Source organism: Mixophyes fleayi, chromosome 9, assembly GCF_038048845.1.
Source record: "Mixophyes fleayi isolate aMixFle1 chromosome 9, aMixFle1.hap1, whole genome shotgun sequence".
Lineage (NCBI taxonomy): Eukaryota > Metazoa > Chordata > Amphibia > Anura > Limnodynastidae > Mixophyes > Mixophyes fleayi.
In genome coordinates, this window is record NC_134410.1 from 66,772,654 (window position 1) to 66,793,642 (window position 20,989).

General features: G+C 39.6%; 1 protein-coding gene across 4 annotated transcripts in view; it reads right to left on the bottom strand.

Annotated features, from left to right (window-relative positions):
- DLG3 (discs large MAGUK scaffold protein 3) overlaps nucleotides 1-20,989 on the bottom strand; it is a 146,216-nt gene that overhangs the window by 65,275 nt on the left and 59,952 nt on the right. For all 4 annotated transcript variants that reach the window (XM_075184494.1, XM_075184493.1, XM_075184496.1 and 1 more), the window contains one exon: nucleotides 19,528-19,581. In XM_075184494.1, coding sequence (XP_075040595.1) covers nucleotides 19,528-19,581 — 54 coding nt within the window. The remainder of the gene's footprint in view (nucleotides 1-19,527; nucleotides 19,582-20,989) is intronic.

The following is a 20,989-nucleotide window of genomic DNA, read 5'->3' on the forward strand; positions in this document are numbered from 1 at the left end:
ACATTTTTCGTTTTGGCAACTTGTGCATTCCCATCTCATCCTGCATTAGTCACACAATGCATGTTCCTCTGTATGGTACAAGCAACATAATTAGACATTTCACGCACATATACAATTGCCACATGTAATGCAGTCTTCATATCCACTCACTCTCATGATTCATCCATAAATATGTATAGACCATACAGAAATTTAGGTGAAAAGCATAAAAGTTTATTTTATTGAAGGGGTGCTACTAAAATGGTAGGAGTTTGGACATTTAAAGTTTTACTCTTCAAATTATCCACCTCTCTCCACAAGTAGGTGCCCTACTAGGTTGTTAACGTGTCTCCCGATAATAGAAGGTAGGTGTGCACCCTGAAGTATGCTGGACAGAATATCCAGGAGCATTAGTTCAAAACTAAAGAATTTTGGCATGAAAGCACCTTTTGTGAAAATAGCACTATCCCACCACCTCATACGAAACATTGATTCCTATGTAGAAGCGGATGGTCAGTATATATAGCTTTTGCTGAAAATTCACACTGAATCGCTAATGCAGCTTGTACTGCTTTTTTGAAAGACCCTATCCATTTCTGTATAGGAATCAATTATTCCCAAGCTGTGCTGAGCTAATCCTACTTTCACACACAGGTGAACCCAGTGCTTCAAAAAACAGATAAATTCATGCTATATCAAGCCTTTCTATCCTAAAACGAGCATATTTAACTATGCTTACACAATGCCTGCACTAGCCCTCTAGGAAGAGTTTATCTTGAAAATGGAAAATACAGTAATTTACCTATTGCTAATTTACTGTAGTAAACTTTCAGACAATTTTTTTTAAAAAGGACACTTGAAATTTTTGTAGGGGAACTCCAACTCAAGTGAAGTCCCGTCGGAGCCTTACGTGATATGCACCTGTACACATTTCTGAGTATTACAGTATCTAAAAGATTGTGGACTTTTGCTTACACCTCTATGAGGCGTGAGCAAATATCAGCAATGTTTTAGAACCCAAATATTTTGTGAGTCTACAACGGGATTTCTCACAGAATTTAATTCTCCCATTTGGGAGAATAGTTGCTCTATCCCAAATATAAATCTATCCCCACATTTTCAATTTACCTCCTCCTCTAAGGCAACATGGTTTTGCCAAGGTGCAAAGTTACTGGGTTTTTTTTGTGCATTGCTCTCCTTAATGAATCAGGCCCTTTGTGCCCTTTCAGCAGGTTCATCAGAATCTACTTTTTTCTATCCATGGTGAAACCTGATTACTCGTACATGGGACCCTTTATTGTAGGTTAGGTCCGCCCCATACTATCATTGGACTTAACTGCCACCTTTTTTTAAAGTGATGTCATGGAGACCTAGCAGTATAACATAATAATTGCAATTTGCTGTTTAATCTAAACTGTTAATAAACTGTATGTTTTATCAACACCCCTTTGTTGGAAGTCGCTGTTGTGCATGGTGATTAGGGTATTATTGAATATGATTCATCCTTCTTATCTGTATGTAGATTTCACCAGTCACATGTCCACTCTATACCAGCAGTGGGCAACAGCCCGCCTAGCCTTCTCCTGCGGTCCCATAGACAGCTGCTCCCAATCTTATTAGAAAGCGGGCAGCCGACATCCATGTCACATGACCTCCTCTACACAGTGCAGGGAGCATAGTTGCCAATTCCGCTTATAACAAGCGGAATTGGGCTTCTTTTTTTCCGGAGTTGCAGGTATTTTTGGGCTGCCGTGGGTAGCTTGTTTTTGGACACTTGGACACGTTCTCCAAGTTCTCAGGCTGCATAATCGTTTTTTGGGTTGTTTTTTTTTCTCTGTTACCATCTTGTGATTGGTGCATTCAGTTTTGTTTTTTTTGGTGGGCAGGTTGTGCAGAGAATTCCTCCAATAAAGTGGCACTTTTGTGGGTGGCCGGAGTCAGAGGAGGATGTGGAATCACAGGAAGACGGATCTACAGCAACCTACTGAAATTAGTGGTGAGTCTGGTGACAGACACGATCGCTGCACTTATAGCAGGTAACACTGCTATTTAACACCCTCCCCTCCCATTCAGTAAGCTGCTCATATCAAAAGACTGCTTTCAGTACCCTATTTTATACTGTTATATCATGGGGCTGTGTGGTACAGACATACCAGTATCCTAAATTACAGCATTTGCGTTTTCATTTGCCATATCAGTGTATAAATGTGTCCTTTTGTGTTTATAAAGGTTTTCTAAATGGAGATTCAGTGTAGAAATTAGTGTTATAAAAAAGGACAGTGCCCTGTAAGTTGGGCTTTTTAGGATTGGTTTGGGCTTGTTTCGGGCTTGTTTTTCACTAAGCGGTTGCTTGTTTTTCATTTCAGAGTTGGCAACCCTGGCAGGGAGGCGTTGCATACCTGGAGGAGGAGGAAGTGCACTGTGCACTCCATATTTCCTCTGCGACCCCTTTGAAAGCTGGAGGGCCGATTGCCCATCATTGCGTTATACAATTCATACTTGCCAACTTTGGCAAGTTGACACCCTGATATTTGGGGGGAGGTGGGTGTGTGGGGAGGGGCTAGGCAAATCACGCCATTTGGCCCGTCCACCTAAACAATTTCTAGCAAATTACAGCAGGGAGTGCGGCTACAATGACGCGTAAATTGCGTCCTTAGCCCCACCCCTGACACTTAACTAATGACTCCCAGAAATCCGGGAGAGTAGGCAACTATGATACAATCCAATCAAGAGATACAGTATGCCCACAACACAAAGAATAAAAAGCTATTTGCATGCTTGGAGGGATATTAGGAAAACTATATGGTGTCATGAATCATAATACAGAAAAAATACAGTGTGAATAATTAGTATTCAGAATATTTCCAGCAAGATCAAAAGAGAGAGACAGGACTGGAGGCTGAGTTCATCACTCTTCAACCTATATATCAATAACAACCCTCACATATAAATATGCCATGCAAAAGTAACTGCCCAAAAAATGACCTTTGCATCACATAGGTTACCTTGGCTCTATGTATTTATTTACTGTTCAGTGGAACACCTATGCAGAGATCAATTTTTCTCCAACCTGCACAGTTTTCTCTGGAATTTTCACAATGCATACCAAGAGAATATTCATTTAGACGACCCCAAACACAACAATGGTAAATGCACAAGCAAGGACTCCAAGCTGATTTTATCAGTAGCAATTGTAAAGGATTCACAGGAAAGACACCATTAAACATCAAAAACAGTACAACAGCCAGTGGTCGAAGTGAACATTTAGAAGTGGCGGTTTGGAAAATGTAATGGGAATATGATAGTTTTACAATGAAGGAAAAGTGGGGGTATGGCATATCACCATATACCAGCCCGCTTCAACCACTGACAAAGGCATTGTAATCTGTTTGTAGGACCTATTATACTGACCAAAACACAGTGGGTTTGGCAGGGGGGAGGGGCATACACATTAAAGCTAGATATTTATACACCAAGCACAAAAAGCAGCCACCTAGAAGTGCTCTCTCTAGTGAGCACTGACCGCTGAGACTAGATTTCTCATATTAAAACCAGGAACACATTATTGCACTGTGAGAAGCTGATATAGGGCACATATTTTTTAATGAAATGCAGTGACAACTTATTAGGCTGCACTTGCAACACACCCCATTAATTTCTCTGGTCATATCACACTGCCTGTACACTAGCCAAACTATTCCCCTTAATGGCTTGTTTAGAGAGCAGATCCTCACTTCTAGTGACTGATGTAAAGTAAACACCCAAACCTGGTAGCTATTGTAGACAGCAGAGCCCCAATTCTAGTGGCTATTGTAAAGTAGAACACTAATTCTAATAACTAATCCTTGTGGCAAGTATAAAGAAGACCCCAATCCTGGTGGCTATTGTAAAGTAGATAACTACCCTTGATGGCAAGTGTAAAGAGTACCCCAATCCTGGTGGCTATTGTAAAGCAGATAACTACCCTTGGTGGCAAGTGTAAGGAAGACCCCAATCCTGGTGGCTATTGTAAAGCAGATAACTACCCTTGGTGGCAAGTGTAAGGAAGACCCCAATCCTGGTGGCTATTGTAAAGTAGAACACTACCCCAACTACTCTTGGTGGCTAGTGTGAAGAAGACCCCAATCCTGGTGGGTATTGTAGACAACAGGCACCCAATCCTAATGACTATTATAAATCCTGGTAGCTAATGTGGACAAACCCCAGACATGTTGACTAGTGTACAAATACCCAATCCTTGTACCAAGTGTAGAGAGCAGACCCGCAATCTTGGTGGTTAGGGTCAAACAGACTCAAATCTTTTTGATTAGTTTACAAGAATAATATCCCCAATCTTGGTCTCTAGTGCAGACAACAGGTCCCCAATACTAGTGCCTATTGTAAATCCTGGCAGCTAATATGGACAAACCCCAGACCTGATAATTAGTGTACAAATCAAACACCCAATCCTTGTACATAGTATAGAGAGCAGACCCGCAATCCTAGTGGAAAGGGTAAAGCAGACTCAAATCTTTTTGACTAGTTTACAAGAAAAATATCCCCAATCCTGGCCTCCAGTGCAGACAACAGGTCCCCAATTATAGTGGCTATTGTAAAACAGACTGCCCTGCAACACTTGACCCATGTCTTGAAACAAGTGCTAAAATTATGATATCATCGGCGTGCAAAAACTAAGTAACACTATATTTACATTGTATACACACAAATGTTGCAGCCTTAAGACAAAAAAAAAGTGTTCTTCTCTAGGATGCTGCAGGTAGATGTAATTGTCGCCCAGTGAGACATAGTTACAATATTTGTGTGTGCTGTGTGCCTGCACCATAATAAATCATTGAAGAGCAAGGTGAGCTGACACACAACTTCCAACCTAGACCTGGGCCTATGTGATCTTTCCAGAAATCAAGGGCTGTGCACACTGGCCCACACACACACAAATCATTATGTTGAGAAGTTCTAGAGGGAAGTGGTTTGGTACAGGCAGGTTGTGACGCACACGTCTCAATGAGAAGAGTTTGGAAGCCCAAGGAGTGGCGCCCCCATGTGGTGGTATATATATATATATATATATATATATATATATATATATATATATTTAATATAAAAAAAACTTATATTAATGGTGCTAGTTCCAATATCAAGTCCAATAAATATCTTCTAAAACACTAAATCCACTGTCTGCAACGGTGCTGTAAACAATACAGCACTGCCACGGACGCTCCTTTGACAGCGCCGTGGCTGCTGTATAGTACAGTGCTGCTATGTGGGGCACTTCGTTAGCGGAGGGGAGGGGTTCCTGGAGACCCCCCCTGCGTGCGCCCCTGGCCCACTCCCATGAAAATTAGAGATGCTTGGGCTCGGTTCTCTGAGAACCGAACTTCGCACGCCCTTAGAAGTGAAAACGAGGCAAAACTTAATTGTTGCGTCACAAGTTTTGGATTCTATAAGTACCGCCCTCCACAGAGATCCAGCGCCATTTCACAGACACAGAAGGGGTAGCAGGGTTGTTGGCAGTCTCCAGTGCAGCTGGGCAGCGTCATTAATGAAAGAGAAAGAAGAGGAGTGCTCTTGGCAGTTTCCAGTGACATTGTACTGTGCCATAGCTCACCCAAAAACAGGAGAGGTGGCAGTTTTCAGTGCTAAAACAGAAATTATAATAATAGAGCTGGCAGTGTTATTAAAAGTCTACAGTCACATTTGTACTGTGTCATCAAAATGGATTCACATCAGTCCACAGAAGACCAGGAGCACCAAGCAGTTCCTGGCACCAGTCATGATGATAGTAATCTCTCTACGTCATCTGCTATAGCCTATGTTAAAGTGCATAGTGTTTCTAAGTCAGGGAAACAAAAATATAAAAAAACACCTTTTAACTTGGTAAAGAAAAAAACACCTGTAATCCAGGCAAAGTTAAGAAAAAATATTGCCAACATGCCATTCTACACACACAGTGGCAATGAAAGAATGAGGCCTTCACCTTTCTCTATGAGTGCTAGTTCTGCAGCAGTCAGTGAGCCATATTCTTGTAAGATCAGTCATGATGACACAAGACCTTGTCATTCTGACTCAATAAGTGGTGCCCAAATACTTTTACATGTAAAAGCCCAGCTGGAAGAAAAGAGTAAGGCATTAGAAGAAACATTATATTCAGATTCAGAAATGACACAAATCCCTGAGTGCTAGGTGTAAGCCTGACCTTTCTGATACTATACTCATAAAGAAGGCCCCTTTTAGCATTTCTGCAGATGTGTGGATGAGCAGCCCAAGTGTAGCCGGTGATACACAAATTGAGGATGCCACTTTGGAATTGCAACAGGATGAGAGGGATATTTGTGTAGTAGAGGACGGCACTAATGAGGATGTTGATGAGGATCATGTTGTTTGTGTAAGTCCTGCACCAGTGGAAGCAGTTCTTGCACATGATAAGAAGAAAGTCATTGTCATGCCTGCGCATAAGACCAAAAAAATCCACCTTTTATGTGTGGAATTATTTTTACCCAAATCCTGAAAACAGTTGTCTAGTCATCTGTAGGGTTTGTAAAGCCACAGTCAGTAGAGGTAGGGACATTAACCATCTAGGAACATCATCCATCTGAAGCGAGTTCATGGCAAGATGTTGGGAAAATCTCAAACTCATGATAAAAAAATAACAACAAGCAGTCCAGCATCAGCTAGGTCCCTTCTCTTACCTAGATCCCGGCACCTGCAATCTACACCCACAACACCGTCCTTATCAATATCCTCTGTAGAAATCGAAGTTAGAACTGCATCCAAGTTGCTAAGGCTAGATGACTCCTCCACTATCCATGATTCCTCTGAAAAATTATTGAGCGTTAGTCCCGCTGCTGCTGCTGGGGGTGGATCTTCAACCCAGAAGCAAACCAAGAATAAAACTACTAGTAGTTTACAACAATTGACTGTTAAACAATCCTTTGCAGGAGGAAGCAAGTATGAAAGCTGTCACCCAGTCGCAAAGCGGATTACAGACGCCATGGCGACTATACTAATAGATCTGTGTCCAATATCCACTAATAATGCAGCTGGTTTTAGACAGTTACTTGAGGTCTTGTGTCCCCGTTACCAAATCCCATCACAACACCATTTTAGAAGAAAAGCTATTCCTCACCTGTAAAAGAAGATTCGTAAAAATTTAATAATTGGGCTACAAAATGCCATTCTACCCACTGTACACTTAACCACAGATATGTGGACAAGCAGGACTGGGTAAACTAAAGATTATATAACTGACAGCCCACTGGGTTGGTGATTCGCCTTCACCAGAAGAAACAGCAGCAGCATGTACCCAACTACGTCACATTTTATAGAGGCAGGCTACTCTGTGTATCACCGGCTTCACTAAGAGGCATACAGCAGACAATCTGTTACAAAAACTAAGGGATGTCATTGCAACATGGCTTATCCCGCTTGGACTCTCCTCAGGATATGTAATTTCTGATAACGCCACCAATATTGTGAGAGCATTACAGCTGGGCGGATTCCATCATATTTCCTGTTTTTCGCACACAATAAACTTGGTGTTTCAGAGCTATTTGAAAAATGAGAGGGACATGCAGGAGATGCTGTGTGTGGCCCCTAAAGTATCTGGACATTTCCGCCATTCTCAAACAGCATGTAGGAGATTGCAGCAGCTACAAGAACATTTTAATTTGCCCTGCTACCAACTGAAGGTGGTAACAAGGTGGAATTCCACCCTGTATATGCTTCTGAGGATGGAAAAACAGCGAAAAGCCATCCACGTTTACTCCACAAGCTATGACATTGGGAAAGGAGGGGGGATGTATTTTACTCAAGCGCAGTGGAGAATAATTTCCGTGTTGTGCAAGGTGCTGAAACCTCTTGAAGTAGTCACCTGTGAAGTGAGTTTAGACACTGCTAGATTAAGCCAAGTCATTTCCTTAATTATACTTTTGAAAAAGCAGCTTGAGAATCTGAAGGTGGAAATGAAACAAAGTCAGTCCGCTAAGTATGTCAGACTTGTAGATCAATTACTTTATTCGCTTTGCCAGGATCAAAGAGTTATCAAAGTCCTGTGCCTGATCCTAGGTTTAAGAGCTATGTCTTCTCTTTGTTTCCAACTGACCCAGATCTCAATAGATGCAAGGAGCCCCTGGTGAGCAAGATGACAGTTCAAGTGTTACATGACAGGATAGTGTCTCCTCCTTCAGTTTCTCAGTCAACTGCTGGTATGAAAAAACTTAGGTTTCCCAAGAGACCCAGGGATGATGCAGATGACTCAGCACAACATTTTGACATCTGGTGTAGTCTAAAAGAATTGACCAAAAACTGTGACACCACTGACTCCACCTGATCCTACTATGAACATCCAAAGGATGGTGGAGGATTTTTTTAATGGGAGCATAGAAATAGACATGTCAGACAGTCCCTTTACATACTGAAAAGAAATAAAGGAAGTTTGGAGCCCCATGTACCAATTCGCTTTGCAATACCTAAGCTGCCCACCCTCCAGTGTATACTCGGAAAGAGTTTTCAGCACAGCCGGGAACCTTGTCAGCGATCGGCATAGGAGGCTACTTCTTAAAAATGTGAAAAAGATGATGTTCATCAAAATGAACTACAAATTTCCATGAGGAAGGCCTTTACCGCCAATTACAACAAAGTACAGAGACTTCTGTAATGGTGGATTCCAGCGGGAATTAATTAATATTGTGTAAGGATGATATACACACATATGAGAGAGAGGACGAGGCTGAGGATGATGACAACAACATCTTGCCATTGTAGAGTTCATTAACAGCACAGTTAGCTCAGATGCTTTGAGCCCATTGTTAGCTTGTTTTGTGGGGGCCCAAACAAATCAAGCACTTTAGCCACAAAAGTGGCCCTCCTTGTGGCTGAAGTCCTTGGTTTGCTAAAGTGTGCATGTCCTATTTAAGATCCAACATAAGGGTGGGTGGGAGGGCCCAAGGACAATTCCATCTTGCACTGTTTGACATTTTGGGCTTGGTCTATCAGCTTGTGTAACAGTCGACAATTCAAGTTTCAACAGTATTATTAGGTCTCCAATTCACATGGTGGACAGTATTATTATAGGGTTAGGGATATGGTTAAGGACAGGTCTAGGGACTGGGATAAGGACAGGAATAGGGATAGGGATAATATTGACTACATTTAAATTGTCGACCTAATAAATACTGTCTATATTGCAATTGATGCCCTAATAATACTACTGATGTCATTATATTGTCGACTTTATCGTCTACTCTGCTGCCCATCAATCACATTATGTCAATCCAACATAAGGGTGGGTGGTAGTTCCAAAGGACAATTCCATCTTGCACCACTTTTCTTTTCTAGTTTGGAAGGATCGCGCTCTCTAAAAATGTACTACAAGAGCTGCCCCAGTTGAGGGTATCCCTCCCTCAATAAACAAAATATATACCAGAATTAACTAGGCGCTCATTGACTATATGTACCTTACTGATATGGATACAATTAATTAGTAATAAATTAGTAATACAATTAATTGGTAAAAAACCTGAGTGCAAATGGCAAATAAATAATAACAATTTAATACATAACAAATATCACAGAATTAGGTTAAAATCCGCCTGTATGTCACTATATACAATCAATCAGATTTACAATAATAGACCAACATGTTAAATACCAATAATTAATAACCATAAGCGTGGTAAACAATAAAAACATAAAATGTTATACATTAAAAATTGATGGCCGCCAGCCAATTGTACATGCGGTAGATTTGTATCGGACCCAAAACAATGGCAGATATAGGAGATTGGTGTAAAGATACAAACGTCCTAGTTACAGTACAGATCTATATGGTGTTACCAACACCGAAAAAATGTCCTTGCGGATTAGTGACAACGAATGATGGGAGATCCAATCATATGCCCATTGAAAAAAGTAAATACAGTGATGCTCGAGTTAAAATACTTGCTGTTATGATCCCTCACAGCGGCCGCGCGGCAGGGTGGTATAATCGCTCTTAGTCCCGGTGAGTTAGAGCTGTGCAGGGCATAGTTCTGTAGGAAATCCCTACCAGTCTTTTTTTATTTTTATTTATATATATTTTTTATTACGATTATATTATTTATATATATATATATATATATATATATATATATATTTATTTAATGTATTAACATATAATGTCATTAATCCTGCTTATTGGTTGAATAGTAGGACAATATGATTTAACCCCAGATTAAAATTCTTCTTTTATGATGATTTCTTTCACCCACCTTTGTGATATATGTCAGCAGTAATACTACACTATTGGAATCTTTGTATTCATCTTAGTACTTGTGTATATTGGTACACTCACGCTGGTCATTCTGTACATACTATCCCCAATTGTATTTAAGTGATGGACCTTATATTTATAGTTATTCTCTTTACAATTAACCTACATTTATTATACCAGCTACCCATAAGGGTCAAGACCCTGTATGCTTACCCAATTGTATCCAATCAATACTCTATGGAACAAATAACAATGCATTATGGGAAGTTTTATTAATATCAATTTATACCAGCTTTAGGTCACCACGCTGAAATGTAATGTAACTTTTATTCACCCATTGTTATTATGCGGGTTGTATCAGGACTATTATTGTTTTAATGTATACTGAACTTTATGACATGAACCTCCAGCCGACATCTATACACGGACAACCCTTTTTGGGCAACCAATCACCTCTTTCTATGCTTTATTTAAACCTCCCATTATGAGCACACAATAAACCCTTGAAAAAGTCCAGCTAGGACGAAACGCGTTGGACACGCCCACTTCACGTAACGTCACTCTGACATCCACCACGAGGGATTTCCTACAGAACTATGCCCTGCACAGCTCTAACTCACCGGGACTAAGAGCGATTATACCACCCTGCCGTGCGGCCGCTGTGAGGGATCATAACAGCAAGTATTTTAACTCGAGCATCACTGTATTTACTTTTTTCAATGGGCATATGATTGGATCTCCCATCATTCGTTGTCACTAATCCGCAAGGACATTTTTTCGGTGTTGGTAACACCATATAGATCTGTACTGTAACTAGGACGTTTGTATCTTTACACCAATCTCCTATATCTGCCATTGTTTTGGATCCGATACAAATCTACCGAATGTACAATTGGCTGGAGGCCATCAATTTTTAATGTATAACATTTTATGTTTTTATTGTTTACCACGCTTATGGTTATTAATTATTGGTATTTAACATGTTGGTCTATTATTGTAAATCTGATTGATTGTATATAGTGACAAACAGGCGGATTTAACCTAATTCTGTGATATTTGTTATGTATTAAATTGTTATTATTTATTTGCCATTTGCACTCAGGTTTTTTACCAATTAATTGTATTACTAATTTATTACTAATTAATTGTATCCATATCAGTAAGGTACATATAGTCAATGAGCGCCTAGTTAATTCTGGTATACTTTTCTTTTCTGCCTCTGCTGTGTGGCAATGTTTCCTAGATGTGCTATGAACTGCCGTGTGTTTGTCGTTGCTCTGTCGCTTAGCATCCAGCCACGTCGCTGCAGTCTTTGTCCGAAAGTGTATGAAAATAATATTGTGACCTGTGAGGTAGTCAAAACTGACTGCAAATGACTGGAAATTAGTGTTATTGAGGTTAATAATTATGTAGGAACTAAAAAAGATCACAATTATGTGATTTTAGCATATCTTAGCAATTTTTCTAAAAAATACAGACCAAAACCAAAACACACGAGGGCGCTTTTGCCAAAACACGAAGTTAATCCCTATCCAAAACCAAAACCAAAACACGGGGATCAGTGAGCATCTCTAATAAAAATGTGCCTCCCGCAGTATCCACTTCACTTGGGTTGATGAAGCCAAAGGGAGGGCTATGTGACAAAAAGGGCAGTTTTGTGCTCCCCGCGGAATCCGCTTAGTTTAGATTGACGAAGCTAAGGGGAGGGGTATGTGGCAATAGGGGCACTTTGCCACATACTAATAGAGGAAGGACTTATGGTTTCCGTGGGAATCTGCAGGCTGAGGATGCAGACAGGGTTAACGCGGTACACTTTTACACACACACACACACACACCACAGGAATACAGGTGCAGCACCTGGCCTAACATATCAAGGAATCAGCTAGAGCAATGCTTTGACAGGAAGCTTAAATAGCTGAGTTTGAACTGAGTGTGCAAGACTGGTGCAAACAAGTGTCCAGTTAGGGATCTAACCAGGGCCGGATTAAGGGAAGGGAGGCCCCTGGGCTAAGGGTACTGTGAGCCCCCCCCCCCCCCCATGAGGCCCCCCCTCCGTGAACTCACCTCCTTCCGTTGTTCCACTCCCTGTAGCACTTACGCGGTGCGCAGTAATCTTCTTACTGAGGAGATCTCGTGAGAGTGAAACTATGACTCCTAGGGGCATATTCAATTGTTAGCGAGACGGGTGAAAATCCTGCGCTCGAAAAAAAAGAAAAATCCCGCGCTCGTTTTTTCCTGTTCGAGCACTCGTTTTAAAAAAAAAAAATCCGGCTCTGGATCTAACTGTAATAGCCAGCGTTAGGGTGATGGGACTTTTGAATATGTTTGGTGTGTGTGTGTATATATATATATATATATATATATATATATATATATATATATATATATATAATGGGTTTTTGAGCACCTTTTAAGTATATATATTTCATTAAAGTTTTGCTCATCTTATATATTTTATAATGTTTTGCATTGTGAGACAGAGGGGAGATTAGACGCAAGGTGTCTCAGAAACGTCCACGGGGCATCAGAGATTCCTACTGTAAATGCTAGCAATGTGTGCATGCAATGTCCGTGTGCCACATTGTCGGCATTTGATTCTCCCCAATATTGATAGTTTATTAATAAACTAGTTTGGAGTTTAAAATGTTATGTAATTTTCTCTCATTATTATTGAATTTATGTTTTTGAGCGCCTTTTAATTTTTATAGTGTATTTGGTTTTGTGTGGGGGTTGCAGAGCCCCTAGAGGCAGCCACTTCTCTTATACACTTACAATTGTGTTTCATTATCTGGCTATTTCCAAACACATAGATATATGTGATTATTTTTTCCATACATATTTTGCTTGTTATATAATTATATACATCGTGATCTGTGTTATGTACTGTGTTCACTTGTTACTTTCCATATTTTATGTATCTATAAATTTTCCAAACAGGCACTAACATTTCAGGATCCATACAAGAATGTAGAACCAGGTTGTGAAAGCCGCAATAACATTAAAATAGTGTTATTAAAATAACACCATTTTAATGCATAATATGTCATGACAAAATAGGCGCAGCCACAGCCTATATTGACCACGCCCCTTCACTGTGTGACCACACCCCTTCAACAACAGCACTGCCACACAGCAGCAGGGGCACATCCCTTCTCATGTGTGTGTGTGGGGGGGGGGAGGGGAGGGGGATGCAGAAAGTCTCTGTACCAAGACCCTAAATTCCTCTTGGCATCCCTACAGACGGCAAGCAGGACATGAGGAGATGTATTCACTAGACACAAACATCAATAGAGCTTTAGTCAAGTGTGATACTTGATATTTGCTTACACTAGTCCTGTATGGATTCAGGATTCAAAATAAAACGAGGTTTATTAGTAAAAAATAGAAAACTCCTCTAAATGAGATAAATGCCATTTGGCACTTATGATAGGAATATAAGATGTGTGAATAAACACTGTAAATTAAGATTACTTCTAGCCATGGTAAGCTGTACAAAAAAACATTTTGTCTTCATGTGATGTCACCAGCTGGTTTTATCGTATGGCTCTCTCATGAGGTATACAAACCTCTTGAGGAACCATCTGGCAAATCCAGTAACGGTCATCACATCATGCTTCTAGTAAGATTTCATATTACATGCAGACAGGGAATAGTAAAAGTGACTATTATATATAACATTTGACTTAAAGCCCTTCTGACATTTGCAGTCAGGGCCTCATTTAGCGTTAGAAGCAAATCCAGCTAAGGGGTACAACTTTGCTTATGTACAAAGCATGCTACAATGCAAAGGAGGGAAATGCAATTTTTTGTTGCATGCAAGATAAACACTACCTGTTTTTGCATGTAGCAATCATACCATGTAGCTTTATCTTAATACAGCAATTTCGAGGTAGGATGTGCCCACACTGGAGAATGCATTTTTAGTTTATGAAAGCCGTCCATAAGAGGATCCCAGTTTGTCACGGAATAAAAGACATATTGATTGGGCATGGGGCAAATCAGACAAATAGCTAACTATATGCACAATTACTGTGTATCCCGCACTCCACGTTGTTAATTGTGCCCACTCTTTTGTATAATAAGAGGAGGATGGTGCAGTTAAGTGCAAACTGTGCAATTGACAGGTACTCGATTGTGCGGTTTGTAAAAGAACATTCACCATCTGTAAAACAAGCACCCCTAGATATTTCACATGTACAGTATTCCAAAAACAATGCATATGCCCAATTATTCCACACTCATCTATATGTTGGCTCTCTCTAATTATTACAAAAACATTGCTAGTTCAGACTTTCACATATAAGTGAATATAAAACACATTGTAATACACATGTCTACAAACAACACAAAGTGCTAACAATGTTATTATATTACATTTACTTGCATAGAGATTTTAACAGCAGAAACAAAGTAGGGGCAATTGTATTGGAAGAGGAATGTGTATTTGGATCTAGAAGGGGATTGTGCTGTGTTGTATTTTATACATAAATCTAGCCACATACACAACAATATTGCCAAGTTTGTGACCCCAAAACGGTCAATATCCAAAGCTGTACAATATCTAGATTACATCAGTCTGGGGACAGTGGTAATCTGGAGTTTGTGTGATTGGCCTGCAGGTCTCTAGGTAGACGATTTGTTTTGTTATGTGGGAGCTATAGTTGTTTGTGATGGATGGGGAGAATTATTTAAACTTTACTTTTGAACTGCAATGAAAAGTGAGAGTAAAATGATTATTATTATTGATTTGTATCATGCCACGATATAATGCAACACTTTCCAGAAAAAACTAAATCATTCACATCATTCACATTAGTCCCTGCCCCATTGGAGCCTACATCTATATACTACACAAACACGAACACACACACATAATATTTTTAGACAGTGGGAGGAAGCCAGAGCACTCAGAGGAAGCCAACACGGACATGGGGAGAACATACAAACTATGACTAAACAAAGTATTTTACCCCTGAAAGTAAAAGGTTTTAAGGCTAAACTGAGAGATCAAATGAACACAGACTCAAAGTAGTTTAAAGTCCACATTTACATTTTTTTCCCTTTACATTATATGCAATAGACCAAAAACGGTAAATTTTGTACATAAAAGACCACAAGTACATCGGTTAGATACACATTCTGATTCTAGAAGAGTATATTTAATGGTACCAAGATTTAAAGAACATTCTGGGCACGAGTCATAAAGGTACGAATCTGCCGATTTTTGAGTGTATTCTATGCAAAATAGTTCTGCACATGCCTAGAACATGACATACGCCAGTAAACTCAGCCCTGTCTGCTCCATCTTCGTATGCAAAGGACACCTACTACAGCCTACGATTTTGGGGAGTGAACAGGGTTCTACTACTTGCCGTAGTCAGTTTACAGTAAGGGCGGGCCAAACGCAAGTGCACGCAGCCACGTCTGAATCAAGCTCTGGGCATCTCGAAGTTACTTGTTTTTCTGCAGTATTGCTTGCTCCAGCTACAAGTCCTGATCAGTAGTGATGACAGACGCGTATGCATGCTATAACATGTGTTTGCAACCAGGAGGAATTGTAACTGTTTTATCATTAATGCCTTTATTATTAACTTGTGGCATTAATGCTATTTTTTTCTGTGCGTCCTTTTGCGAATTTATAATCCACATATGCTTTGGACGTATCGTGCAGTGTCTTTTGTAGTAGCAGACCTACACCCGAATTCAACAGCTCACATATCTTCAAATACGTTCCTTGATGAATTTGGGAGTATGCAGAGCTGATTTACGTGCGTTTAAAGACAAACGTATGTTACTATGCGGGCCTTGATGAATCAGGCTCTCTCCCTTCAGAGGATGAGTGACATGCAATTAGCTCTGGCTATAACAACTACCCATGGTTTCATTTGTTTGTCAAGTAAAACTGTTGTAGGCATCTATTCCAACTTATACTGTTAACAGAAGTACATATGCAGTGTGATTTCTGAGAATAAAGATTGTGAGTTAAAGATTTACATTGGCATAAAAAGTCCAAGGACAACCAGGATACAGATCAATGTAAATCTTTTCTCATAATGCTTGTTTTCCAAGAGGTCAGATGCTATTCAAGTGTTGCACTGTTGTGTTATACGACAAGACATGTTTGTGTCTCACATGTTACAAAGGCTTGAAATGTGCTTCGACCAGGTCAGTAAGGTGAATTGGGACTTGAGATCCACCACTATCTAATTCAAGACTTAAATTGTGAAAATATTTTATAAACTCCTTAGTCTTATTTACTATGGACAGAAAAGAATCCAGAAAGAACGAAACGTCAAAAGAGAGAGTCAGCAGGAAGCAGATTGACCTGCAGCTGGTAATAAAGAAACAGAGGCAACAAACTGTGAGGCTGAATGTATTCTATATAAGTATATTTGCAGGACTGTAGCTCTATTTTTAATCTGCACTGGATTTGGACAGGACATCCAGATCCAGGAAACTAGTCTTTTATAGAGCAGAGACCCAGACCCAGAGGACATGGAACATCTACTTGTAAAAGGTATCTCATTAATAAGAGAGCAGATCTCATTAAATGATCCCAGAACACTAACAGGAAATAATTATACAATGTACAATACAGTGCTGAACCTCATAGTCATTTAGCCGAGGTCCTGTACATACTCAAATCCTTACCACTTCACAAGACAATAGAGGACAATAGAGTATGTGTGAGTATGTGGGACAATACAGTATGTATCAATTCAAACACTGGGCAATTTAGCGACACGGCGCAATAATAAATCAAACATCGGGAAATAATAGGGCATCTTTCTGCCATATTATCAACAACGAATCAATAGAATTATTTTCTTGACGCATGTGTAGAGATTTCTTCAACTCAACTTGCTCCAGTATTATGAGAAAAAAGTGAAAAAAGGCTGATTTCACATATTCATATTGAGAATACATGGAAGAGATTGTGTTATCAGCAAATTCAATGCAAAACTTGTCACTAAATCTATGATTCAAAGATAATGAAAAAGAAAAAAAAAATCATATTTTTTAAAAAGTCACTGTTTCTGATTGAAAATAATTGAGAATACGTAGCATTAATTGCAATTAAACACAGTATTATTGATGGTCTACTATAAAAAACGTTACATAATAAAAATGTAAACATCTTTAAAAATGATCGTGTGCACTTGTTTTATCAAAATACATTTATAAATGTCTTCTCTACTAAAAAAACATAAGCTGTATATGTTTTCTTGCTGATTTCTCTGCTTGCTAAAAAGGAAAGAAGACACTGACCACATTGCTTAGCTGCAGCTCCTTACCGCACTGGGTGATGTGCAGTGTTTGCTATGGTCTTTTATAAAGTAGTGCAAGCATATAGGTATTCTCTGTGCGAAGTTGTTAGAAAATGTCTTGTTTATAGTAATGTTTTAACAAGTGTCAAGGCTGAAACTACTCCAAGTCTGTGTCGAAGTCGTATAATTGGATGAACGAAAGTATATTGGTTAATATTGCTTTACAGTGCGATTAGTATGCCACGTAACACGTGGTGATCACACGGTAAAATACGCACGCATACACTCGCACTCTCACATTTAGTTATTTATATATTTCATATTTATAATGGTTCCATTCCACAGTGATTTATGAGCAGATGGTATTTAGTTTATATATATATATATATATATATATATATATATATATATATATATATATATATATATATTAAGGTTATATGTACACTTTAGTGATACTTAAGGTTCAGGTTACAGGAAACATGTCATGTTTAGTATCATTTTAATCCCCTATTCATCCACAGTTGTCCGGTTCATTCACCGAAGGGATCGCACATTGCATACTCTAGTTAGCGATGCTAGGGAATAAATGTTTAAAATGTTACTGACTGTGTATTGTGAATAGATTAGCTTAAACTTGTTTCTGGGCGGGAGAATCATCTGAAATGTTGACCCTCACCCTTGGAGGGGGTTGTTTGAACTAGCCTATGACCTGCATTACACTGGACCCTCCTGAAGCCTGGACCTATAGAAGCAAGTCACATCATCTGTATTGTTTTCTCTGTAGCACTGAGTATATATATATACAAGCTCCCTGGGACCAGCTAGGCTAGTCATTCTCTGACCACAGTATTCTGGGTTGAAGTACTGTAGCTGGTACCAGTGGAGCGCAGCAAGCGCAGGCGGGCGCAGCGGTATGTATATATCTTTGGTATCGGTTGTACTGTATTATAATTATGTATTGAACTGCTAAAACTTTTGCATCTGCTAAATAAATTGTTTGTGCTTTGGAAAACACAAGAAATTGCTTAGACAATGCTTATTGGAAAACAATAAATTACTTTAATATCTGTGACCCCATTACAATGACCAACTTATTTCCTCTGCAATTACATCCCTTCTCTGAGCTGTCTTTACTCTCTGTTACATGTCATTGTATGTTATTTGTATCACATTCTCCTCAATGTACTGCGTTCCATGATAAGTCAGAGCTTTATAAATAAACAATAATAATACTTTAATACAATCATATTCTGTCTCATGAGCATTATTCATGCTACAAAATAAACTATATATATATATTTTATTGCCACCATTACTTGGGAAATGGTGACAATGCCAAAATGCAAAAGTATTTTCCGCTTTTGCCAAACTAAACAGAGATACAAATGGTCCTCTAATGTCAATAACTGGCTAGTGGCATTATCCAATGCAAAAATGTCATAATGTCGGTACTCAAATGTCAGTAACTTGCTAATGACATTACTTTGATGCAGTGTCAATAATTTGCTAGTGCATACATGCGTACTCTCCTGGAATTTTTGGGAGGCTCCTAAATATCAGGGAATCCTCTCAGACTCCCGGAAGAGCGGGTATCTTCCTGGGTCATGGTGATGGTGGGGCTTAAAGAAGTGTTTTTGTGCCATCGAGCCCCACCCCCACTATGCAATGCTGTGAATTTCAGCATTTAATAGCAGGGGACGGGCCATGGTGACGCGATGGCATCACCACACCCCTTGTACACTTGTCACTTGACCTCCCCTCCGGGATCTCTAATATAATGATGGCATTCCAAACCAGTAACTTGCTATTGGTAGTATTGCTGACTGATAACTTGTTATTGGTGATACTGCAGTCCATAAGTTGAAACTGGTAGCAGTGCAGCACAATATCTGATACCCCAATATCAATAAATTGCTGTTAGTGGTATTCAACAGTCAATGATAGAACTGAGAGGAATGCTTACAATGAGATGTGATATGTTGAACAAGCTCACATTATATGATACGCTCATGTTATTAGTATCACTCACCGAAGATCCTGGGTCCAGGCAGTCTGCATTCACCAGCATAGGTGCAGCACCAGCCTGTGGAAGATAGAAAAATTATTTTGTACAAATAGTTATAGAAGTAAATATATAAAATATTACAGTGTTGGATACAAATGACAAAAAAGGGTATGGTTATCCATTTGTAAGGGAATAGCTGCGGGCAACATAAGCAAGTGAAAATCAAGTGCACATTTAGAGGTATAAATTAGAGTGTAAACTGATGAAGCTAGTTGTGCATCTGTCAGCAGGAAAGTTAGACTGTTCAAATAAAGTAATTAGAATAAATGATATAATGTGTTAAATGCAAAACACAATAGTTTCTTCATTAGGGATTATATTCCCCCCCCTTACATGGTAATGATTAACACAGCTCTGCCACAAAATCCCCTCCACAATGTCCATAAAATAATGAAAGGAAATGATCATAACAATGGTAGACCAGTTACTTCTTTACTGCCTCCACACTATGGGGCTGAGGCAGAAAGGGACCGACCTCTGCTTATGAAGTGTAAATTATGCTGGTTTCCACTGTGCATGCCTACAAAGAGCATGCATGCATATGCGCGAATACAGATTTGATCGTACCTGTCCCTTGCCCCTCCTTACTACTGGAGAGGTGGAACGGGGCAGGAAGAAAGGCATGTGCAACCCCCCCCCCCCCCAAGAATTAGGTAAACAATAAGCTGGTGAACCAGGGCGTACGGGGGAGTTTTTATTCTTAATAAATTATTTTGTTGACAGGTTCCAGCAGGACCAGGAGCCAAGACATGTCTGCGCTTGTAGTTCTACAAGTGTAAGCATGCTTTGTCAGCCAAGAGTATACTGGTACTTGTAGTTCTACAAGCACCAGCATAACCAAACTATTTAAGAATTCCAGGGCTTTATGGGACCTGTAGCGCACCGGTAAAAGTTACTGAACTATCAATTTCTATAAGATAATGATGATTGATCATATGCTTAATAGCGTACCATCATGCTTTACGCATACACATGCATTTACATCATAGCTGTCTACTCTACCGGAATGTCCGGGAGACTTAGTGATGTGATTTGCGCATCATGGCTCCGCCCCCTACTGTAATAGGACAAGAAATGTAATGGCAGTTTAGGGGGCGTGGCCGAATAGTGCAATTCACTGAGCCCTGGCCCCACACGCCCACCTCCCCCCTGATCTCCAAGGGCAGAACATGCCAATGTTGACAAGTATGATTTACATGTATATGCCGATTTGCACGGATCTTACACTTTTAGATACCATATATACTCGAGTATAAGTCGACCCGAATATAAGCCGAGGCACCTAATTTTACCTCAAAAAACTGGGAAAATTTATTGACTCGAGTATAAGCCTAGGGTGGGAAATGCAGCAGCTACTGGTAATTTTTGTAGATTTATTCATTATTATGTTTTTTATTTACATCTGTATATGCATTTTTATTTTACA